The sequence below is a fragment of the Spermophilus citellus genome, assembly GCF_964194105.1.
Source record: "Spermophilus citellus genome assembly, chromosome: 2".
Taxonomy (NCBI): Eukaryota; Metazoa; Chordata; class Mammalia; order Rodentia; family Sciuridae; genus Spermophilus; species Spermophilus citellus.
The window spans coordinates 1008383-1030926 of NC_138183.1; the positions used below are offsets into that span (position 1 = coordinate 1008383).

The 22544-nt window shown below is 56.2% G+C and overlaps 2 protein-coding genes across 6 annotated transcripts in view; one reads left to right on the forward strand and one right to left on the reverse strand.

The window, feature by feature from the left end:
• Positions 1-28: 28 nt before the first annotated feature.
• FBXW5 (F-box and WD repeat domain containing 5) lies at positions 29-4480 on the forward strand. Of its 2 annotated transcripts, none has more exons than XM_081281045.1 (9): positions 29-176; positions 1013-1228; positions 1530-1687; positions 2009-2183; positions 2254-2402; positions 2493-2922; positions 3237-3384; positions 3474-3686; positions 3766-4480. In XM_081281045.1, exons 2-9 carry the CDS (start codon positions 1036-1038, stop codon positions 4007-4009), a joined length of 1710 nt encoding a protein of 569 aa, XP_081137171.1. In that variant the 5' UTR covers positions 29-176; positions 1013-1035; the 3' UTR covers positions 4010-4480. The 2 variants fall into 2 exon arrangements, with proteins under 2 accessions (XP_081137171.1, XP_081137172.1); XM_081281046.1 differs by having other exon boundaries at positions 42-176; positions 1071-1228.
• A 7174-nt stretch (positions 4481-11654) lies between these two features.
• The window catches only part of TRAF2 (TNF receptor associated factor 2), an 80985-nt gene continuing 70095 nt past the window's right edge, over positions 11655-22544 (reverse strand). For all 4 annotated transcript variants that reach the window (XM_081282566.1, XM_081282563.1, XM_081282565.1 and 1 more), the window contains exons 10-12: positions 18033-18181; positions 14365-17258; positions 11655-14330 (exon numbers count right to left, since the gene is read on the reverse strand). In XM_081282566.1, coding sequence (XP_081138692.1) covers positions 17040-17258; positions 18033-18181 — 368 coding nt within the window. In that variant the 3' untranslated portion in view covers positions 11655-14330; positions 14365-17039. The remainder of the gene's footprint in view (positions 14331-14364; positions 17259-18032; positions 18182-22544) is intronic.

The window sequence follows — 22544 nt, forward strand, 5'->3', positions numbered from 1 at the left end:
GGCGCACAGACGCGCAGGCGCGCGAGAGGCCGACCCGGGCTGCTGGGCCGTCGGCCCTCCGAGGCCATCGATGCCTCGGGGCTCGGAGCGTCGGGCCTGGCGGCCTCTTCCGTAGAGACGCGGGGGCGGCGGCGACGGAAGCGGCTCCGCGCAACGCAGCGGGCGGAGGCGCTGCGGTGAGTCCCGCCTCGGCTCTGCCGCACTCGCCGGCGCCCCTGGCCTTGTCCACGCCTGGCCTGGTCTTGTGCCCCGGTACCAGCCTTGTCCCCAGCGGAGTACCCCGCCTGCGCCGGCCCGGCGAATGAATGTGCTGCCGGCTGCCTGTGCCCTGTCCCGCCCCGCGGCCCTGCCCGGACCCTGTCGCCTGCCCCTTCACACCCTGACCCGCTGCCCGCACGTCCCCCACCTGGCCAGGCCCTTAGGGCAGAGGCCAAGGGCCTGCCGGGCCCCTTCTAAGAAGGAAGTCTGTCTTGAACTGACAGTCGTACACCTTGGGGCAGCAAGGTCAGCTCAGGGGGTCACTGGCCCTTGACGGCTTAAACTCGGACCGACCAGTACAGGCAGCCCAGACCTGCTTACCTGCCCTGGCACCCAGCTGTTTCCCTGGCCCCGGGTTGGTGGGGGCGGTCAAAGGGCCCCATCTGAAGGATGTGACCTGGGCCAAGGCCTTTTAGAGTAGACAGATCTGGGGTCCAGCGGCCCACCTGCGCTCCACCTCAGGCTGCCCCAGGCCCAGCCGTGCTGAGGTGCCTGTGCCTGCTCCAGTGCTCTAGCAAGCCCTAGGAGCTAGCTGCAGGGGTTGGGGAGAAATGGCTGTGCAGGCTTGTCATGGAGCTGCAGTGGTCAGTGCAGCAGTACCCTCCACAAACACCCAGTCCAGTGGAATTCCCAGCGTGGCACTTGGTGGGGCTGGAGGAACAGTGGGGCTGCCACAGCTTGAGCTCCAGGTCTGCACCTCTCCTAGAGGCTGGGGTAGAGGTTTGGGTTCAGGGCAGCCTCTGGTGGATTTCAGGGCTGCCTGGGCAGAATGTCACGATGGACGAGGGGGGCACGCCCCTGCTCCCTGACAGCCTCGTCTACCAGATCTTCCTGAGCCTGGGCCCTGCGGACGTGCTGGCTGCTGGGCTGGTGTGCAGACAGTGGCAGGCTGTGTCCCGGGATGAGTTCCTATGGAGGGAACAGTTCTACCGTTACTACCAGGTGGCCCGCGATGTACCCCGACACCCAGGTCAGTACCTGCACATGCCCCAAAGCCCATTCAGCAGCCATGTGGGAGGCCAGGGCTCTCCCTGCCATGTTCTGAACCATGCTGGGGAGCTCCTGCAGCCTACCTGCTGGGGCCATGGACCATTCAGGCAGGAAGGGCTTCAGAGCAGAAGATGCACTCCCAGCTGAGTCCTGATTCCAGACTGGCTGGCTCCAGAGGCACCAGGGCCCTCACTCCTGGTGGCCCCACTCTTCAGGGTGGTCTTGGCTGTGAGGAGGAAGGGTTGGGACCAACACTAACAGTGACGCCGTCCTGCCCACAGCGGCCACGTCCTGGTATGAGGAGTTCCGTCGGCTCTACGACATGGTACCCTGCGTGGAGGTGCAGACTCTGAAGGAGCACACTGACCAGGTCCTGCACCTCAGCTTTTCCCACTCTGGGTACCAGTTTGCCTCCTGCTCCAAGGACTGCACTGTGAAGGTGAGGATGCCCCACCCAGGCAGGTGGGTTGGGTGGGAAACGGCCAGTCTCTGCATCCAGCAGAGAGGCTCAGCTAGGAAGAAGCACTTGCGCTGGGACCTGGAGCCCCAGCCTAGATCACAGGACCCAGTGCTAGGACATCCCTGACTACTGGAGAGTACGGGAAGGCAGGATTCCCAGGTCCCCTGGGGTAGGGGGGATGAGGTGCTTGAAGGAGTCCCCGCCCCACAGCATCTCTAGGCTGCCTCAGTGGAGAAGGGTCCAGGACTTCCTATACAGCCACCAGCCCTGGCCAGTCACCCACTGGCTCCTCTCCCGTAGATCTGGAACAACGACCTGACCATCTCGCTGCTGCACAGCGCAGACATGCGGCCCTACAACTGGAGCTACACCCAGTTCTCCCAGTTCAACCAGGATGACTCCCTGCTGCTGGCTTCAGGCGTGTTCCTGGGGCCACACAACTCCTCCTCAGGCGAGATCGCAGTCATCAGCCTAGGTGAGCAGGAGCCTGGGTGGGTCTTCCACTGCCTGCAGTCGGCAGCCTGCTCAGCTCCGCCTCCCTGCAGACTCCTTCGCCCTGCTGTCCCGCGTGCGCAACAAGCCTTATGATGTGTTCGGCTGCTGGCTCACAGAAACGAGCCTCATCTCCGGGAACCTGCACCGCATTGGAGACATAACATCCTGCTCAGTGCTGTGGCTCAACAACGCCTTCCAGGTGCGGGTGGGGCCGGGCAGGTGGACCAGGCCTGAGGAAGCTGGAGCTCCCCAGGCATGGCCCTGCACCTACGCACCTGTCCCTGCCCAGGACGTGGAGTCAGAGAACGTCAATGTGGTAAAGCGGCTCTTCAAGATCCAGAACCTCAATGCCAGCACCATTCGCACAGTGATGGTGGCCGACTGCAGCCGCTTTGACAACCCTGACCTCCTGCTGGACGCCAGCGACCAGGCTACACCCCTCTGCCAAGTCTTTGACCTGGGTGGTGACAGCGAAGATGAGGCTGCCAGCCCCCCTTTGCGCAACCCCCGACCGGGCCGCGCCAAGGAGGGCTTGCGGCGTGTGCTGGATGGTGTGCTGGATGGGGGCACGCAACTATCGGAGCGTGCGCTGGAAACCAGGGTGGCCGAGCTGCTGGCCCAGGGTCACACCAAGCCCCCAGAGCGCAGTGCCGCTGATGCCAGGAACAAATACCTCATTTTCACCACCGGCTGCCTCACCTATTCGCCACACCAGATCGGTAACAGCAGCACAGGGCCTGCAACAGCACAGGGCCTGCAACACCCCAGGTCCTGCCTGGGCCTGCCTGGGCCTTCCTCGGTGCAGAGCCCTTAGGGCAGGACAGCCCATAGGTCACTTTTGCTCCTGAGGGAATGGGGCTGAGATGTGGAAGTGCAGGTAGTGCTGGTCAACCAGTGAGTGGGTGCGTCTGACTCAGAGCTGGGCCCCAGTATAGGCACAGCCCATGGTCCCCTCGGGTGCTATCGGGTGGGGGTGTCCTGGAGGTGACCTCCCTGCAGCTCTAGTCAGGGCCCTGGCCCGGCCTCTCCACAGGCATCAAGCAGATCCTGCCACACCAGATGACGACTGCCGGGCCTGTGCTGGGCGAGGGCCGGGGCTCTGATGCCTTTTTTGATGCACTGGACCATGTCATTGATGTGCATGGGCACATCATTGGCATGGGCCTATCCCCTGACAACAGGTGGGCCTCTGACACGTCCTGGGTGGGGGTGCCTGCAGGTGACCCATACCTAGCAGCCCACCTGTACCTAGCGCATGCCCCTCGCTCAGGTACCTGTACGTGAACAGCCGCGCCTGGCCCCCAGGCTCTGTGGTGGCTGACCCCATGCAGCCACCACCCATTGCAGAGGAGATCGACCTACTGGTGTTTGACCTCAAGACCATGCGGGAGGTGAAGCGGGCCCTGCGAGCTCACCGCGCCTACACACCCAATGATGAGTGCTTCTTCATCTTCCTGGATGTCAGCAGGGACTTCGTGGCCAGGTGTGCTTGGGTGGGCCTCAGGGCTCAGGGCGGGACACAGCAGGAGGGTGGCAGGCTCATCCCAGGTACTGTCCTACAGTGGGGCTGAGGATCGGCATGGTTACATCTGGGACCGCCACTACAACATCTGCCTGGCCAAACTGCGGCACGAGGATGTGGTCAACTCGGTGGCCTTCAGCCCCCAGGAGCAGGAGCTTTTGCTGACAGCCAGTGATGATGCCACCATCAAAGCCTGGCGCTCACCACGCACAGTGCGCGTCCTCCAAGCCTCACGACCACGCCTGCGCCCCTTCTTCTCCTGGTTTGCCAGCCACAGGCGCTGAGGACTCCAGTGTTGGGACCCACAGGGACAAAGCCTGTAGCTATTCCCTGAGTGGGGCGGAGAAGTTCACAGCAGCCATGCCTTAGAACGGGGACAGCCCAGCCCCACACGCTTGCTCACGTAACCTGCTCACGGCCATCAGGCTCGGCACTAGGGTGGCCGCTGTGGGCGGTACCATAGATCCCATATCAGCCTCTTGGCCAGCTTGGGTGCACAGGATACTAGACGCCCTGCTCCTTGCCCACCCCTATCCCTGGGCTGGAAGTTCACGTAGTCCTGAGCTGGCCTTGGTCTGAGCCCTTGGGACAGCCAGGGCAATCTGCACCTGGGGGCTGTGGGTTACTGCCCATTGGTGGCAGAGCGCACCTGGTTTGTGCACTGAGGCGCTTGGGAGGGGCCAGTCTGCTGGGCCTATTGTGCTGCACGTGCACGCCACCTCTTCAGGGTCTTGAATAAAGAGCTGGCCACAGCACGTGGTTGTCCAGTCTCTATCCGCAGGGAGGGGGCCCCGGGCACTGCTGGCCCCGCTGCCTGGTGGTGACTACCTTAGGATTCCTCCCAACAAGTGACGGGAGGCTGAAGCAGAAGTGCTGATGCAGGCATAGGTCCCTCAGACCTTTTTTTTTTTTTTTAATATTTATTTTTTAGTTCTCGGCGGACACAACATCTTTGTTGGTATGTGGTGCTGAGGATCGAACCCGGGCCGCACGCATGCCAGGCGAGCGCGCTACCGCTTGAGCCACATCCCTAGCCCCCCCCCCCCAGACCTTTGAAGTGCCTGTGTGCTCTGCTGCGCCCTGTGCTTATGGCCCGGGGGGGACTGTGGGACACAGCCCAGGCCAGTGCTGAGCAGGTGTCCCCAGGGAGTTCCTTGACTGGTGGGGAAGCACGCAGCTGCCTGGAGCTCTGGGGCTGAGGGAAGGGGCAAGGTTCAGCAGGGTCAGCCTCTACTGTGATCCCCCAAGAAGCTGCTATGCTGGGAACTTGTGCTGAGCTGTCCTCAGTCCCACCAAGGAGCAGAGAAAGGCAATGTGCAGGGAGAAGTGCCTAGTGAGGCAGTGTCCCTCCAGGCCAGGCAGCAACCAGCAGAGGCCGCCTCGGTCTTGCTGGACTCAGCCCACTGGCCACAAGGAGGGGCAAGGTTGGACTCCACATGCAGGTAGGGCTTGCAGGGCGTGCAAAGAAAGCAGGCAGAAATGCAGTGAATGTCTCTCAGCATGCTCAAGGGATGGGGCCACAGGGCTGAACCACAGAACTACAAGACGTGCTAAGCAAGGAAAGATGGGAGCGACACAGCAGCCACAGTGGGGCTCAGTGTGGCCTGCACTCCTGGCTCAGGCCAGCCTCTGTCCCCAGCACTGCAAAAGCATAGGCTGGGGTTGTGGCTCAGTGGTAGAGTGCTTGCATAGCACGGTGAGGCATTGGGTTCGATCCTCAGCACCACATAAAAATAAATAAAAAAATAAACGTATTGTGTCCAACTTAAAAAAAAAAAAAAAAAAAGCACAGTGCTACACACCAGGCACCTAATGTTGGGGGTCCAGCACCCGCAGGAAGCTGCTTGCCATAGAGTAGCCCAAGTTCAGCTAGTGCACGTATGCTCCTGAAAAGCTGAAAACCATGAGCAACTCCTGAGGATGTAATAACTGTCTCATTCAAAGTGGAAAGGAGTCAAGGAGACGAACAAGAGCATCCATTAAAAAAAAAAAAAAAGCACTGCAGAACAAAAGCAGGGAGGCAGAAAGAACGAAAAACACAGACAAATGGTGGGGAATATCAGGCAGATCCGAAAGTTCAATCCAGGACAAACGCTGGACTTCACCTGGTCAAAACCAGAGCAGCAGATGGAGGAAAATCACCGAGTATCCCAGGGAAGGGGAGAAGAGCAGGCAGCAGCACCCACACCCTGACTGCAGAGCCACAGGGGCTCAGTGTTCAAAGGGAAACACGGCTGGACTAGGGAAAGAAACCTCAGAAAATCTCTGTTGAGCTTTGAACAGGAAAAGCAACCACACCTGAGCTTCATCCTGGTGAAAGTGTGGCCCAGCAAGGACACACAGCACACCCTAGAACTCAGCTGCAGTGGCGCGGGCATGCAAGGCCCCATGCCCTGAGCAGAACAGACCGGCAGGGCTGGAGGGGCCTCACAGCTGGCACTCGTGCTGTCCAACCTGCCCCTTGGTACCCATGGCCTGACTCGGTGTGTCCAGGATCTTGAGAGGCAGCAGTCCAGGAGAGGTCTCTGATGTGAGCACAGGGATGCCCTGGATTTTTTCTTCTGTCCTTTCATGCCCAGGCCCCACTGTGGCAGGAGTGGTGGCTTTAGAAACCCGTGAGAGTGGAACTGAGTCCTTGGAGCTGTCTGCCCTGTCAGTGCAGCTGAGGTTCAAGAGGGAGGGGACCCCATTACTTCCTTCCCTTTACTTCTTGCCTCATGAACCCCACCATGGCCCAACAGAGGAAGGGTGTGACAAAGCAGGATGACTAGAGCCCCTCATGTCTGGCTGAAGGACAGAGGGAGTCTATAGAGTGGAGGCTGGGGAAGTGGTCCCATAAAATGGTTTCTGAACACAAGGCTCGGCCCCTACTGCAGAGTGACTGTCACAATCAGGTCCGACAGCCCGCTGGCAGCTTCAAGCCCAGAGAGGACCTCGAGAGCAGAGGCCTGCTAGATGACAGCATTTCCACAGGGTGGGACAAGTCTAGCTCTCAGGAAGTTTAGAACATCTTGAAGACAATCCAGAATTGCCCAACACATGAAGAACAGTGAAAATGTCCCCTGGTAAGGAAAGTCTGCACAGCAGCTGAGAAGAGAAAACAGATGTGAGATCGTTCACATGTGTGAGCAGCAACCACCGCACCACGATGGATGCAGAGACATAGCATGAGCAAGACAACAGAGAAGCAAAAGTTCTACACAGAAATGGTGGACTCTACAGAAAAAGCAATCAAAACTCAAACGACCAGACTCTTTCGACTCGTCCAGACGCAGCACAGCATGTAGGTGCACCTGTCCGCATCGACTAGCATCATCCAGCTGGAACAAGGCGGAACCAAACCACAGCCCGGGGACCTGGGGGACAATAACCAGAGCAGGAGTGCTGTGCAAAAATACTGGCTGCTAGCTTCCCAGGCACAGTGAGAGTGTGAAGCTATTTTCGAGAACCAAGTGAACCTAAAACAGAATAAACCCAAAGAAATCCACTGGGGACCCCCATTAACAAACTGCTGAAGGCTAACCCTGAAGGCAAGCCCACCAGGAGTGGCCTCCAGGCAGTGCGCTGAACAACGGTGGGTCTCTCCTCAGGACCACGGAGGTCACAGGAAGAGCACAACCTTAACATGCTGGGCAGGGTGGGGGTCTGACAGCCTGAACTCTATCTTGAAAGTGTCCTTCACAAATAAAGGTGAAATAAATCCATCAATAGAAGGAAACACAAGAGTCTGCTGCCAGCAGGCCCAAGGGGCCTGACACAAAGGGCGGGCGGGCAGGCACTGAGCCCTGCGCAGGCGCTAAGAAAGATGCTGGAAGCCGGGAGAAGGCAGCACTGCTGGGAACACGGTGGAAGGACCCCACATCCTGATTAAAGCAGCCTGTAAAAGCGCAGTATGCATTTTGATCCTTAGGACAACACAACAAGCATTATGCAAAGAGGTATAGGTAAAGTCAGAAGAGCGAAACTAAAATGGAATACCAAAAATGCTCACAAAACTACAGCATTGCAAACAGGAAAAAGCAGAGGTACAGACCAGAGAACCATCAGAAAACAAATGTGAAATGGTAAACTGAAATCTAACCATATCAATAATCACAACATCGGGGCTGGGGCTGCAGCTCAGTGGCAGAGCACTTGCCTAGCACGTGAGGCACTGGGTTCCATCCTCAGTACCACATAAACCAGGACTCAACTACAGGAAGGCCTCATGCAAGTAATGACAAGGAGGTCCCAAGGAAGGATGGATGTGTCCCCACAGAAATACCCATGAAAGGATACAGGACTGGCCATGAGTGAGGGGCATAGCACACCTGGGAAGAGTCCTCCAGGGATGAAGAGGGACTGATGATGATGACAGGGAAGTGTACCAGGGGGACCCCTGAATAAAGCCTCAAACACAAGAACAGAGAGCAGTGGACTGGGAGAAGCGCAGACCCACAATCTCAGGACAGGCAAGGACAGGTCGCTCCCTAGGATGGCCACTGCAAGGCACCCCAGACCAGGTGGCTTACCATAGTGCAGATTTATGGTTCTGAGGTTCTGGAGAGCAGCTGTGGACATCAAGGGTGGTGGGGAGTCTGCCCAGTCTCTCCCCAGCTGCTGGTGGCTTACGGCTGTCTCTGGCACTCCTTGGCTCGAGGGTGCCACTCTCCTGTCTTCTGTCTTCACACGGCCGTCTTGTCCCTGTGACCGTCCATCACCTTCCCTTTATGTCGGTGTCCAAATCCCGTCTATCGGGACATCTGTCATGCTGTGTTAGGGCCCACTCTAATGATCTCCTTTTAACTTGATTACCTTTATAAGAAACCTACTTCTAAGGTCCTGGGGGCTAGGGCTCCAACATACCCATTTGGGTGGGTACATAATTCAACTCCTCCCAACCACCTAATTGGTAAGCACAGAACATTCCAGTCCACACCAGAAGAGTTGCACCTGGACCACCTCCCCTACGGACCAGAGCCCAGGCTGGGGCAAGTCTCTGCATGTCCCCTACGTTATTCAAGACAAGTGCCACACTATATTTTTTTCCTCTAGTACTGGGGATCAAACCCAGGGGGCACTCTTCATCAAGCTACATTTCCAGCCTTTTTTCCCCCTTTCTTTGCAACAGTCTCATTAAGTTGCTGAGGGACCCTCCTGCCTCAGCCTCCCAAGTGGCTGGGATTGCAGGTGTGGCCACTGTGCTGCACAACCCTGCATCTTGGTCTGTTCAGCTGCCTAACACACACCATGAACTGGGCTCACAGACAACAGGAATTCACTTCTCACAGATCCTCAAGTCCAGGGTCAAGGTGCTGCTGACGCAGTGTCTGATGAGAGCTGCCTGCTGGTTCATAAAAGGCTCAGGTGGGGCAAGCATGCTGTCTGGAGCCAAGGCCCTGGGGCTCCACCCTCGTGACCTGTTCACCTCCAACTCCCATCACACTGGGGATGTGTTTTAACCTAATGAATTTTGGGTGGGAGGCAAATAATCAGTCTTAGTTCATTTCTGCTCAATAAAAAATTACAGGAGACCGAGTAATCCACAATGGACAGAAGTTTATTAAAACACAGTTGTGAAGGCTAGGAGTCCCAGAGCAAGGGGCTTGCCCACGGGAGGGCTTCCTGCTGGGTACCACTGGTGGAAGGTGAGAGAAGGCAAGAGGGGAGCCCACTCTTCCACAGTAGCACCAGCCTGTCCAAGAGGTGAAGCCTTCTTGCCCAGTATCTCTAAGAGCCCCACCCCTTATTACTGTCACCAAGGCAGTTAAGTTTCCAGGAATTTTGGCAGGACAGACATTAAAACCATAGCATTCTGCCCCTGGTCCCCCAGACTCATGTCCTCCTCACCTATAAAACATAACATTCACCCCAACCCTAAATCCTAACTCTTTCCAGCACCAACTCAAAAGGGGCAAGAAGGCAGAACCCTGTGAGTCAGACAGGCTAGGACTCATGACTCAGCTATCGGCCAACGTCTCCGTGAGACTGCAGGGCTAGTTAGGCCCTTCCAAAGTGCAGTGGGGGCAGCCACAGGACAGCCTCCCATCCCAAGGAGGGGGACAGGCAAGGTAAAGGGACAACAGGGCCCAAGCAAGCCAAGCTGACAGGGCAAACCCTACGAAATCCTAAAGCTGGGGTATAATCTCTGACTGTCCTGCCTTCCAGATACCCCAAGTAGGGCTGGGCAGCCACCACGGCTGTGCTGGAGTCTCATACACAGCTGTCCTAGACAGCTGCTGTGCCACGGTGGCCCCACCGGTCTGGGGTCTTGGGTTGCCCCACTGGGCACTCTCTGCAGTGGCTTTGTTCCTGTGATGTCTCTGCACCCCTGCTATCCTTGAAGGCCAGCTGGAGGCTGCCATAACCTCTCCTCCTGCATCCTTCACATCTGCAGAATGAGCACCCAATGGGCACTGCCTGCGTTTATGGCAGTACTTTCTGGATCAGCACATACAGCCATATCTGGGCCAGACTGAGTCATGGTTGGTGAGTGCTGTGCAGGAATGTGGGGGGCAGAAACTTGGGGCCTGGAAAGCAGAACCCAAGGTCCCCTGGGCACCCTAGGCCTCTCCTTTGAAATATTTCCCTCCTTCAGCCCTGGCCTCTGGGCCCATGGTAGGGCAGCCAATGCTTCATCTGTACGCACAGGCACTTGGCTCCATGCTGGGATTCTTCTCCTGAAAATGTGCTTTCATTCTCTCTCATAGCCAAGCTGGGCAGCCTTCTGGCCACTACATTCTGCTAACCTTTCTGAAAATAGAACTGCCCATCCACATTGCTCTCGCCTCTGACACCCAGCTACGTGCAATCCAAGGCTTGTAGTACCTGGAATGCTGACCTGCCTGCAGATTTGAGTGCATATCTCTTTAAGTTCCACCTCCCACAAATCCCTGGGAGGCTGGCAGGGAACTTGCATCCCTCCTGCCTCAGACTCCAGGACAAAGTCTCCCAAGTCCCTTGCCACTCTGGACAAGGCTGGCCTTTCCCTGGTTTCCAACACCTGGTCCTCACTTCCGTTGGAACCCTCACTAGATGCCTTTACTGTCTTGGGAGTCCTTTTCCAGCCTGCTCCTTCCAGGATTCCCCGCCCCACCCATGAACCAATTCTAAAGCCACTTTCACATTTTGGGGTATTTGTTGTACTAACAACCTCACTCCTGCTATCAATTTTCTTTCTTTTTTCCTTAAAAAAATACCTGCTATCAATTTTCTTTCTTTTTTCCTTAAAATTGATAGCAGGAGTGAGGTTGTTTATATATATTTTAGAAATAGTTGGACACAATACCTTTATTTTGTTTATTTATTTTTATGTGGTGCTGAGGATCGAACCCCGGACCTCGCATATGCTAGATGAGCGCTCTACCGCTGAGCCACAATCCCAGCCCTCCTGCTGTCAATTTTTTTACTATAGAAACTTAACACCAAAACCAGACAAACACAACACAGAGTCCCCTACCTAACCCATGGGAGATGGGATCCAATGCCCCCAGGGGATGCCACAAACCGTGGACGGCATCAGATTCTAGATATACTAGGTATTTTCCTACACACGCACACCTGTGGCAATGCTCAATTTAGAAATTAGGCACAATCAGAGACTAACCAATGGCATAATAAAAAAACCATAAAAATGTACCATAATGAAAGTGATGTGAACGTGGTCTCTCTCTCAACCTCACTGTATTTCACTTTTCACTTAATGGCTTCTCTTGGGCATTTCTGACCTCCAGCAGAATTCTCTTGCACCTTGGGTCAGTGCTAAGGAACAAGGCTACAAGCAAACAGCACTGGTACTGCCAGTGCCTGTGGGTAGGTGGGGCATATGCATGTACATGCTGGATGCAGGGGTGGTTCACATCTGGACACCACAGAAGAAGAATGGTACAAGGATGGTGAGATTTCAACATGCTCCTCAGATTGGCACACAACCTGAAACTTATGCATTGCTTATTTCTGGAATTTTCCACTTAACATCATGGACTACAGCTGAACAAAGGTAACATATCAGGGAAAGTGAAATCATGGATAAGGGACAACCATACAAAAAGAGAACCACAGACGAGTATACCTCACACACACAGATGCCAAGAGTCAACAAAACATCAAATCAAACCCAGCAGCAGGTAAAGGTGAGGCACCACCACACGGGTTACTCCAGGAAGGCAAGGCTGGTCCGGCACAGCAGATGGCCACAGTGCGTGAATTCACAATGCGCTCACCAAGAAAGGCCACATGGAGCCCCTCCCATGAGAATAAGGGCTGAACAAAACAGCACACAATTAAAAAAAAAAAAAAATTCCAGCCAGGAGTGGTGGCGCCTGTGACCCCAACAACTTGGGAGGGTGAGGCAGGAGGGATGCAAGTTCCCGGCCAGCCTCAGAAACTTAGCAGACCCTGTGTCAAAATAAAAAATGAAAAGGGCTGGGGAGCAGCTCAGTAATAGAGCACCCCTGGGTTCAATCCCCAGCACACACACAAACAACTCCTGGCAAGCTACAAAGAAGAAGGAAGCTGTTCAACCTGGTAAGTGCCCAACAAAAGCCTACACCACCACACTCAGTGGAAGAGGAGCCTTCGCAAGTCCAACCCTGTGCCAAATGCCAGCCAGGAAATGCAGGGAGCAAATGGACACTTCAGTGAGTCAGCCCTGCACACGCATCATGAGGACAACCAAGTACTGACCCTACCCAGTGCTGCTGAGTGCCTGGACCGCAGAGCCACAGCATGGTGGTGCTCCACTCAGGAGCGTTCTTCTAGAAGGAGTCTGACAATAGGCTCACCAAGCAGGCGCGGTGATGTATTCCTCCAGCCCCAGCTGCTGAGAGGCTGAGGCAGGAGGACCACTTGAGCTCAAGCACTGGAGACCAGCCTGGGCAGCACCGTGAGAACATGTCTCTAAAAGCAAATAGATATGTGAGATGATTCACTGTGTGACCAGGCCACCCACTCTCAGGCTCTGCCTTAGAGAAATGAGACCTGCTCATCATACACAATGTTACAGCAGCTCTATTCATGACTGCAAAAACGAAACAAAACTGAACAAACAACAAAAACATACAGGGGCTGGGGTAGTGGCTCAGCAGTAGAGCGCTTGCCTCGCACATGTGAGGCACTGGGTTTGATCCTCAGCACCACGTGAAAATAAATAAACAAATAAAATAAAGGTATTGTGTCCATCTACAACTGAAACAACAACAAAAACAAACAAAAAAAAAACATACAAACATGCTTCCAGGGGTGAACAGACTCCCCATGGTCATCTGTGCACTGGACTCTGCCGCAGAGTGGGGCAGTGGCACCCTGACTCTCAAGAGGCACAATGCCGTGTGCACCAGTACACCACAGGCTGCATGGCCCCACTCACACACACCAGCCAGGGAGGACAGGGAGTGGCTGCTGGGTGCGCCTGGGAAGGGCAGGGGCCTGGGAAGACAGAGCCACCTGCATGCTGCCTACAGGGGTTAAATTCCAGAACTGCACCAAAAGGGGAAAAAACAGTTCTACTATGTGAAATTTAAAAAAGCACTAGGGAGAAAACTCATTTTACCTGTACAAAGCACAGCAGGCAAGCAGCAGATGTTGAAGCAACAGATTCAGGTAACAGGACTGTGGCCTCAAAGTGCTGAGGAAAAATCACCCACCCAGAAAGCTAAGCCAAATAACCTGTACCAAGAAAGGGTGAGACGGGGTGGTGCAGGGGGACAGCTGCAATGCCGCCCTCGAGGTTCAGATGGCGGATGGCTTGCAGAGAGCCCAGGCACAGGAAGTCTGAGGCCCCTGGAGAAAGAATGCCAGTGTTCTTTCTCAAGACAAGCAAGACAGAGACACAAGAAACACCGCGAGCAAGGAGACACGCTGAAACTGGCACTGCTGTTGCATGCTTCAGAGTCAGTGTGCTGGAGAGACGTGACGGGACTGAAGTCCCAGCTGACACGAGTGCAGAGGACGACCAGAGGACAGCACAAACTGAGACGCGCTCACTGATGGGAAGAGATGATGCAGCTGAGCACCAAGGGCGCCAAACCTGGCTGGGTGTGGCTCAGAGGTGGAGTTTGCCCAGCATCTGCGGGAGACCCTGGGTTCACCCCCGAGCACTGGGAAAAAAAATAAAATAAAAAAGCTGAACACAGCCCAGAGGCTCTACCCCCAGGTAGGGAGAGTTGAGAGAAATGAAAACACGTCCATGGGCAACAGCGAATGTTCAGAGACAGCATTTTCAGGGTGACTAGTAAGTGGAAACCACCCAAATGTCCATCAACCGAGTGGAGACACAAACAGGTCCCCACAATCCAAATGTAACAAAGTGGAACTCTGACACCACGCTGGGTGCCAGAAGCCAGACACACATCACCACAGGCCGATCCACAGGGTGAGGCAGATCTGAGGCCATTAGTCTGAGGGACAGGATGGAGTGGCTGCTGTCAGGTTCCTAAAATTAGTGATGTGAACACTGGTGACCAGGACATGAGCAGGGCCCTCGCCTCCCTGGAGGGCAAGCACAGCAGGCCAATCCAGCTCATAGGTCTCCCTGGAGGATCCCCTCCTCTTCTCCCCTCTTCAGCTGCAGCCCCTCTCTGCACTGGGGTGGGGACCGTCCTTGGCTTTCCTCTAGGTCCTCCAGACCTGTCACCCCTGCAGGGTGAGGTTGAGGGGACACCTGTCACCCCTGCAGGGTGAGGTTGAGGGGACACCTGCCCCCAGGACAGCAAAGAGGCACCTGCAAGCGATCCCCTTCCACTCACTGCCCCTTCCCCACCCCAGGGACCCAACAGGTTGGCAGTCCACCACCTCCACCCGCTTCTGCTCGGTTTCCACTCCCTGACCCACTTTCCACTTCCAAATGAGATTAGGACTCTTTGCTGTGGCCTTCTTCCCAACTTTGTCCCCACTCCTCTCACTCTGTAGTTCCATTTCTTTTTTACCTTCTTCTTTTGTGTGTGTGCTCATGCATGCCAGGGATGAAACCCAGGGCCTGGTGCGGGCGGGCACATGCTCTGCCATTAAGCTGTACCCATCTATTTCCTCCTCCCCCTCTCTTCTGGCAGTGCTGGGGAAGAAACCCAGGGCCTTGTGCATGCTAAGGTGTATCACCAGCCTTTCGGATTTTTCCAATTTTATCTTGAGACAGGGTCTCAGTAAGTTGCCCAGACTGGCCTTGAACCTGTATCCTCCTTAGCATCCCAAGTAGCTGGGATTAATAGATTTGCACCACCACACCCAGCTTCATTTTTCTTTGAAGGGAAAGAAAATGATATCAATGATCCCTCAGCTTTAACCTGAATTCATTCTAAGAATATATATTGGGGCTTGGGCTGGGGATCAGCGGTAGCGCACTTGCCTGGTATGTGTGAGGCACTGGGTTCAATTTGCAAGTACCTCATATAAATTTAAAAAAAAATAAAGGTCTATCAACACTTAAAAAAAATAATAATACAAAAGAATATACATTACAGATCAACAAATCCCCAAACATAGAAACCCACTATATTAAAACAAAACTTTGCCTGTGATTCAGTAACTCAGGAGGCTGACAGGAGGACTGCAAGCCTGAGGCCAGTCTCAGCAACTTAGCAAGGCCTTTTCTCAAAAAGTAAAAAGGTCTAGGGATGTACCTCGGAATAAAGCACTCCTGGGTAAATCCCAGGTACCAAGACACAAAACAAGACTTTAAAACCAATATTCAACTGAGCCTATCTAAAATTTTCAGTTTCACACAAACATTTCAAACCAAGGACTAGTATCCAGGGAGAGGAGGAGGAAACCAGGTCAACATCCCAATAGAACAGTGGACACAGACACAAACTAACAATTGCTGTAGGGGAATCCCAAATGAACAATGAACCTAATAGGGAGGGAGGCCTGACCCTACTGTGTCAGGAAATGTGCATTAGGATGGGCTGTCCACACACGGTAAAGTCTGACAACATGAAACACTGCAGGGACAAAGGTGTCCCAGAGCAGGTCAGCAGCAGCTAAGAAGGGGAGACCCCGTGGCCCAACTCTCAAGGTCCACAGAAGGTGGCCAGGTCTGTGCTGATGCTTACAGTCATCAATATTCAAAGACATGGTCTCAGGACAAAGGACCAAGTTGTGTCCTCCAGCTACACACCACACAGCAGCGGGACGTGCCCAGCAAGCCACCACACGAGGGGCCTCTGACAGGTGAGTGAAAAAGCCAGCCACCTGCCCACATCTCAGGGCACTTTCTATACACTGTAAAACATAACACTCTCAGAAACACAGATAGAGCTCAGAAACCCAGGCAGAATGAGAGACAATCAGTGACAAGCATGTACATGACAGCACACCCCAAGCAGTCCTGGTGCCACCCTCACTTGCTCGGTGCCTTTCTACCCAGTGACATCTCAAAACACCCAGTGGGAGGGTGGAGGAGGTCACACTTCCTCCCAGCGGTCAACACACCAGCGAGCCTGGTGGCACAGCCTGGGACTAAGGAGCAACCCACACCCACGCCCCACCCACACAGTCCTGGGAACAAGCCAGGCCAGGATCCTTGAGTGGCTCCCTGCATGCAGGGAGGCCAAGGGTCTACTCCTTTGCCCTACCACAGCCAGGCCCAGGATGGGGTGGTCACATGGGCCCTTGCCTCACGGGAACCTCTGGGGAGCTGGCAGCAGGGAAGGCCGCCCCACTTGTTAGAAAAGGCCCATGGGAAAAGAAGAAGGCTCCAGAGGGTCACCACTGCCCAGGCGGAAGCCACAGGCAATCTGAAGCCAGATGGACACAACTCACCACAGAGGTCGGAACAGTTTAATAGTGATTTCTCCTCAGCCTGATGGTGTAGCCAACACGGGGCAGGGCTACACACCGCTTCTCAGCCTGGCCAGCACAGACGGGCTCCTGTCCTAAGAGCACCTGGGTTCTGAGCACCCTTTCTCTTCCGGGCCACACTCTGCAGACAGAGGCCCTTCTCCCAGCGCAGACCACGCCTCCTTTCTGATGACTACACCAAAGGCACCAGGCCACCCACCACACTCCTGCGGCTCAGACAGCTCTTCAGAGCTTCAGCTCCCCTCTGAGCACCCCACCCAGGAACTCTCCCCACACTGCACAGAAAACAGTGAGGGAAGTTCTGATGGGAATCAGAAGAGCTCTGGCCAATCCCACCAGGGACCTGGGGTGAGCCATCCAGGGTCTCTCCAGTCTCTGCCAGCTGAGGACTGGCCAACAGCTCCTTCCTCATGTGACAGTGAGCATGGCTGCAGGCTGAGGCCTCCCCAGCACCTACACCCAGACTGCCTGCCCTGCACAGCAGGGCTCTTGACCAGCGTGTCAGCTCCTCACTGAGCTCCTGCACCTGCCGAGGGGTGGCTACAGCCCAGTCAGGTCCACAATGGCCTTGATGAAGATGGCATCATCTCGCACGTAGGAATTCTTGGCCTCCATCTTGGACACAGGGCAGAAGAGGGGGCAACCACTGGCAATGTTCATGTCGCTGACTGGCCTCTGGAAGGAGGATGAGGTTATGTCGGGCCTGAAGGCATCGATCACGTGCTCCCGGTTGTTCTGGTCCAGCAGCATCAACGTCACCTGACGGGAGGCAGCCCAGGGAGGGAGACAGGTACCCATGAGTCACCCAAGACCTCCTGTGCTCTGGCTCCCAAGAGACCTGAAGTGGCTATACACTCCCAGAATAGAGCACTTGGGCACCCTGGCCACAATGTGCTCCGCGTCTTGCTTAAGAATGTGCTCATGTTGGCACTTGTGTGTATTGATAACTGGAACCTCGGGTCAAAGGGGCTGCTCCCTGTGCTGCCTCTGAACAGCACTGACAGAGAAGCAGCACACTGCCCACCTGGAGGAAGGCACTTCTGGAGAGAACCCCAGACCCCCTGGGTGCAGACTGCTCATCGGCACTGGGCCTCCTGCCACTCCCCCTCCCAGCTGCCCCCTCTGCTGGCTGCTGGAAGGATGGTGGAGGGAAGGGTCATCCTCATTCCGACCTGGTCTCAAGCTTCAAATCCTCAACCAATATGGACCTGGTTTCAAATACTCAATCATACCCCCAGACAGCCCTGTGGCTGCCACCTTCCTCTGGAGCACACGCTCCCAGATGGACCTTCAACCCTAGTGGTGGATCATGAAGCCAGTTGCCCATATCTTAACCAGCACTCAGTAACCACGGAACAGACTAGAAACTACCAAAGCCTCATGCACCTGCTGCACCCTGGAGGACTCCCAGGAACTCCCGCAGGCAAAGGGATGGTCTCTCACACCTTCCTGTCCCAGACAACCTTGCCTCTTGGAAGTTGCACCCCAGGGGCTCCCAGGCACTCCCCCAGACAAGGGGATGGTCTCTCACACCTTCTGGTTGAAGGGCCACCGCAGGAGGGCATCATTGGGGCCTTTCATCACCACAAAGAAGAGAGACAGATGTGTTCCTCTCCCGGTGCCATCACCGTTCAGGTAGACTCGAAGACACATCTTGTAGCCATACCTGCTGGTGTAGAAGGCTGGAGAGATGGGAGGGCCAGTTAGGGCGGCAGCACTCTTCCTGCCAGGAAGCCCTCCCACAGAGACGAACACAGGAGAACATCCAGCTTCCAGGGTACCTAAATATGCAGTTGGTTGCTAATGGAAATAGTTTTTCTTTATAACGATTAAAATAGCAATTTTAGGAACCCTAAATGTTACCCCTATTCTGGCAATGCACAAAATAACCGTGAACCTAGAGGTGAGGAGCAAGAACCACCCACTCCAGCATCTGGAGCAGAGGTGGGAGCCAACCTGCCTCAGGAGAGGAAACCACCAGGCAGAGGCCCAGAACAAGCTCCAGGTAATGTCCCTCACATGCAACGGTGCACAGTCAGGAGCAACAGCTGCAGCCTGGCCAGGCCACATGGGGCACGATCTGCCACTCTGGACAGAAAATGCAGCCAGGGACTGTGGTGGCTCATTTCAGTGGCACCTGACTGGTTAAGGAACACCTAGAGAGCTGGGAAAGCATTGTCTGTGGGCATGTCTGTGAGGGTGTTTCCAGGAGACTGGGGGGCCAGTGGAGGACTGAATGGTGAAGACCCAACCAGCCATGACCCAGAAGGAGCACAGATAGAAGGCAGGCCCTGTCTGAGGCCCTGGTGTCCTAAGGCCTTCAGACTTGGGCGTAGCCTGGCTTTTAGCAGCCAGGTCTCAGTCTGCAGCGAGACCTGCTGTGGACTGCTCGGCTCTGCCATCTGGCGGTTACTTCTAGCAGCCCCTCTGGTGCACTTATGTACTCATCTGCTCTACAGTGGGTCTGGAGTGTTCCCCTGGGCCCATGTACTGAAGGTTTGAACCCAGCCTGTAGCACTGCTAGAAGGTGACGGAAACTACAAGGTGGGGGCCTATGGGGAGGTCTTCCAGTTACTGGGGGTGGACCCTCAAAGGGGAGAGAAGAACCCCCAATCCATTGCTCTGTCAACTCTCCATCCGTCATCAGACAGAGGAGTTTTGCTTCACCACAGCTCCCTGCCATGAAGTGCTGCACAGGCTCAGAACAGTGGGGCCAAGCCACCATGGACTGACTGCAGGCTTCAAAACTCGGAACCAAAATACATCTTTCCCTCTTTTTTTCTTTTGGGATTGAACTGGGAGGCTGGCACATGTGGGCAACACTAAGATTTGCCGCTAGCCTGCAATCATCCACTTTTTACTTATTTACTTTTTTTTTTTGATAACTTTTGTAAAAAATTGTCTACGGACATTGATTTTTATTTATATGTGGTGCTAAGAACCAAACCCAGTGCTTCACACATGCTAGGCAAGCACTCGACCACTGAACTGCAGCCCCAGCCTTCAATCTCTCCTCTTCAGGAAGTGCTGACTACACAGACTCCACCCTGTCAGTTCCACAGTCTCCCACCACACTGTCCTGGAGCACCCTGTCAGTTCCACAGTCTCCCACCACACTGTCCTGGAGCACCCTGACAGTCCCACAGTCTCCCCCCACACTGTCCTGGAGCACCCTGACAGTCCCACAGTCTCCCCCCACACTGTCCTGGAGCACCCTGACAGTCCCACAGTCTCCCCCCACACTGTCCTGGAGCACCCTGACAGTCCCACAGTCCCCAACACACTGCCCTGGAGCACCCTGTCAATCCCACAGACTCCCCCCACACTGTCCTGGAGCACCCTGACAGTCCCACAGTCTCCCACCACACTGTCCTGGAGCACCCTGACAGTTCCACAGTCTCCCACCACACTGTCCTGGAGCACCCTGACAGTCCCACAGTCTCCCCCCACACTGCCCTAGAGCACCCTGACAGTCCCACAGTCTCCCCCCACACTGCCCTAGAGCACCCAGACAGTCCCACAGTCTCCCACCACACTGCCCTAGAGCACCCTGACAGTCCCACAGTCTCCCACGACACTGCCCTGGACAACCCTGACAGTCCCACAGTCTCCCCCCACACTGTCCTGGAGCACCCTGACAGTCCCACAGTCTCCCCCCACACTGTCCTGGAGCACCCTGACAGTCCCACAGTCCCCAACACACTGCCCTGGAGCACCCTGTCAATCCCACAGACTCCCCCCACACTGTCCTGGAGCACCCTGACAGTCCCACAGTCTCCCACCACACTGTCCTGGAGCACCCTGACAGTTCCACAGTCTCCCACCACACTGTCCTGGAGCACCCTGACAGTCCCACAGTCTCCCCCCACACTGCCCTAGAGCACCCTGACAGTCCCACAGTCTCCCCCCACACTGCCCTGGAGCACCCTGACAGTCCCACAGACTCCCCCCACACTGTCCTGGAGCACCCTGACAGTCCCACAGTCCCCAACACACTGCCCTGGAGCACCCTGTCAATCCCACAGACTCCCCCCACACTGTCCTGGAGCACCCTGACAGTCCCACAGACTCCCCCCACACTGCCCTGGAGCACCCTGTCAGTCCCACAGACTCCCCCCACACTGCCCTGGAGCACCCTGACAGTCCCACAGTCTCCCCCCACACTGCCCTAGAGCACCCTGACAGTCCCACAGTCTCCCACCACACTGCCCTGGAGCACCCTGACAGTCCCACAGTCTCCCCCCACACTGCCCTGGAGCACCCTGACAGTCCCACAGACTCCCCCCACACTGCCCTAGAGCACCCTGACAGTCCCACAGTCTCCCCCCACACTGCCCTGGAGCACCCTGTCAGTCCCACAGTCTCCCACCACACTGCCCTGGAGCACCCTGTCAGTCCCACAGACTCCCCCCACACTGTCCAGGAGCACCCTGTCAGTCCCACAGACTCCCCCCACACTGTCCTGGAGCACCCTGACAGTCCCACAGTCTCCCACCACACTGTCCTGGAGCACCCTGACAGTCCCACAGACTCCCCCCACACTGCCCTAGAGCACCCTGACAGTCCCACAGTCTCCCACCACACTGTCCTGGAGCACCCTGACAGTCCCACAGACTCCCACCACACTGCCCTGGAGCACCCTGAGAGTCCCACAGTCTCCCCCCACACTGCCCTGGAGCACCCTGACAGTCCCACAGTCTCCCACCACACTGCCCAGGACAACCCTGACAGTCCCACAGTCTCCCCCCACACTGCCCTGGAGCACCCTGACAGTCCCACAGTCTCCCCCCACACTGCCCTGGAGCACCCTGTCAGTCCCACAGTCTCCCCCCACACTGCCCTAGAGCACCCTGACAGTCCCACAGTCTCCCTCCACACTGCCCTGGAGCACCCTGACAGTCCCACAGTCTCCCCCCACACTGCCCTGGAGCACCCTGTCAGTCCCACAGTCTCCCCCCACACTGCCCTGGAGCACCCTGACAGTCCCACAGTCTCCCTCCACACTGCCCTAGAGCACCCTGACAGTTCCACAGTCTCCCCCCACACTGCCCTAGAGCACCCTGACAGTCCCACAGTCTCCCACCACACTGTCCTGGAGCACCCTGACAGTCCCACAGTCTCCCCCCACACTGTCCTGGAGCACCCTGACAGTCCCACAGACTCCCCCCACACTGTCCTGGAGCACCCTGACAGTCCCACAGACTCCCCCCACACTGTCCTGGAGCACCCTGACAGTCCCACAGTCTCCCACCACACTGCCCTAGAGCACCCTGACAGTCCCACAGTCTCCCACCACACTGCCCTGGAGCACCCTGACAGTCCCACAGTCTCCCCCCACACTGCCCTGGAGCACCCTGACAGTCCCACAGTCTCCCCCCACACTGCCCTGGAGCACCCTGACAGTCCCACAGTCTCCCCCCACACTGCCCTGGAGCACCCTGACAGTCCCACAGTCTCCCCCCACACTGCCCTGGAGCACCCTGACAGTCCCACAGTCTCCCACCACACTGCCCTAGAGCACCCTGACAGTCCCACAGACTCCCCCCACACTGCCCTAGAGCACCCTGACAGTCCCACAGTCTCCCCCCACACTGCCCTGGAGCACCCTGACAGTCCCACAGTCTCCCCCCACACTGCCCTAGAGCACCCTGACAGTCCCACAGTCTCCCACCACACTGTCCTGGAGCACCCTGACAGTCCCACAGACTCCCCCCACACTGCCCTAGAGCACCCTGACAGTCCCACAGTCTCCCACCACACTGTCCTGGAGCACCCTGACAGTCCCACAGTCTCCCCCCACACTGCCCTGGAGCACCCTGTCAGTCCCACAGTCTCCCCCCACACTGCCCTAGAGCACCCTGACAGTCCCACAGTCTCCCACCACACTGCCCTGGAGCACCCTGTCAGTCCCACAGACTCCCCCCACACTGTCCTGGAGCACCCTGACAGTCCCACAGACTCCCACCACACTGCCCTGGAGCACCCTGACAGTCCCACAGACTCCCCCCACACTGTCCTGGAGCACCCTGAGAGTCCCACAGTCTC